Below are 1799 nucleotides of genomic sequence, written 5' to 3' on the forward strand. Positions count from 1 at the left end.
CCCAGCGAGAACAGCCTCAAGCCTGACAGCAGGGCTACAGCGGAGGGGCACAAGGTCTGGTTTTGTCGCAGACCCCCTCTGAATAACAGCTGGCTATGACACAGGGACAGCCACCCTCCCTCTTCTCCTCATCTGCTGTGTTAACCTCTTTGCATGGCACACCCCTTCCCTGTCAGGCAGCAGAGATGCGTCTTCCCCAGCGTCTCTCATTCTCCTCAAACACCGGGACAGAACTGTGTGAACAGCTCGGGGGGGTTTCCCACACCAGAAGCTGGAGTCCCCGAGGGGAACAGAGCACTGCTGTGAAAGCCCGAGTTACAGCTGGGACTCAGCTCTCTCCTGAGAGACAGCATATTATGGTTCACAGAAACAAGTCCACCCTCCCAAACCCAGCAGCTCCCAGCCCTCCTGGACCCCTCAGAGGCCAGTGGCACTTACCGACGTATGAACATCCAAATTCTGAACCTGCTGCTCAAATTTATCCATCACCGCAGACACTTTCTGCAGGTCCATGGAGCTCAGAGCCTTGTCCAAGGCCTTGGTCACCTGGGCCATGTTTTTCGTCACCTGCAAGAGACAATTGCTTCACAGATGCTCCCCAAAAGCAAGGTACATCACTGCTGAGAGTAAAACCCAGGTCAGCAAGAGAGAAGCCAGCATTTCTGATGCTCACAGCAGTGCTACGAGGCAGGACAGGCTCTGCCTGCTCACCAGATGCTGCAGCCGGCTCTCTGCAGGTTCAGCCCGGCTGCAGGTTTCTCCAGCCACGTGCGGTCACTGAAGACCTCGGGCAGCGCTGCTGGCAGGACGGGTCCCACAACCCTCACACAGGCCATGACGCAGGAGACTCCAGGCACAAGCCTCTCCTTCTGCGCAGCCACGGGTTAAAGATTTAACCCGCGCCCCCGACAAAGTAGCCCCACTGCAAGGCCATCCCAGACAGGCTCTTCAGCTCCTGAACCCGAGTGGAGGGTCTGCGCTAACTACGAGGCTTAGCGGGATCCTTTTTTGGGACAGGGAAGTCCGAGGTGGTTCGAGGCAGCAAGAAGGGAAGAGCCAACATTCGCTCTTTGCAGGGCACAGACCCGTCTCAAAGCCCCACATCCACCCAGAAGCTCTTACCCCCTTCATCGTCACTGCTGTCTGGACCTTGGAGGCCACCGCATCCACCCGGGAAGACATGCGGAGCCAGTTAAGCCCCTCGTTCTTCTTGCGGATGGCATTCTCCGCATAGACACGAGCGCACTCCACATTCTTCTGCTGAAGGGCCTGGAAGGGCAAAGGGCACCCATTTGCACAGAGAATCCACCGCAGGTTTATAAACAAGCATGTTCCATTTCTGCCTGACGGGTTTCCAGCAGGAAATAGCTCTCCTGTGACCCTCAAAATGCTGAGCACCTGCCTGAATGGATATTAAATCCTTCTCAGTGTCGCAGGGATGCACTACATCCACCTGACGGATTCGAGAGCTGAGGGTGGGACCCAAAACACTCGGAGGCCAAGCGGGCGCACATAGCGAGGCCTGGGGAGGGCAACCTGCCCCTTTCCCCCATCCCTTGGTGGAACACAGCAGGAGGCTGGATCTCCAGCCGCCCGGCAGAGTGCTAAGAGCTGGCAGCGCCAGCCCGGCAGCTCCATGTGCAGGGCAAGCTCCCACCCACCTTTTTGACTTTGGCTTGCTCGGCCTTGGAGTCTTTCTCAGCTTTTTTGGCGAGCTTCTCCAGCTGCTTCGCTGTGAACTGCGGAGAAAGCAACGGGTTAGTGCCAGGATACCGGGGGGCTCCTCGACGCAGCAACAC

The 1799-nt window shown here is 57.6% G+C and overlaps 1 protein-coding gene across 1 annotated transcript in view; it reads right to left on the reverse strand.

Moving 5' to 3' along the window:
- The window catches only part of CHMP1A (charged multivesicular body protein 1A), a gene marked incomplete at its 5' end in the record, with an annotated part of 3077 nt that extends 1329 nt beyond the window's left edge, over positions 1–1748 (reverse strand). The window contains 3 exons of the mRNA XM_009706295.1: positions 439–567; positions 1123–1269; positions 1662–1748. Of these exons, the coding sequence (XP_009704597.1) occupies positions 439–567; positions 1123–1269; positions 1662–1748 (363 nt within the window). The remainder of the gene's footprint in view (positions 1–438; positions 568–1122; positions 1270–1661) is intronic.
- Positions 1749–1799: the final 51 nt, after the last annotated feature.

The sequence above is a fragment of the Cariama cristata genome, unplaced genomic scaffold (assembly GCF_000690535.1).
Source record: "Cariama cristata isolate BGI_N322 unplaced genomic scaffold, ASM69053v1 scaffold36498, whole genome shotgun sequence".
Classification (NCBI taxonomy): Eukaryota; Metazoa; Chordata; class Aves; order Cariamiformes; family Cariamidae; genus Cariama; species Cariama cristata.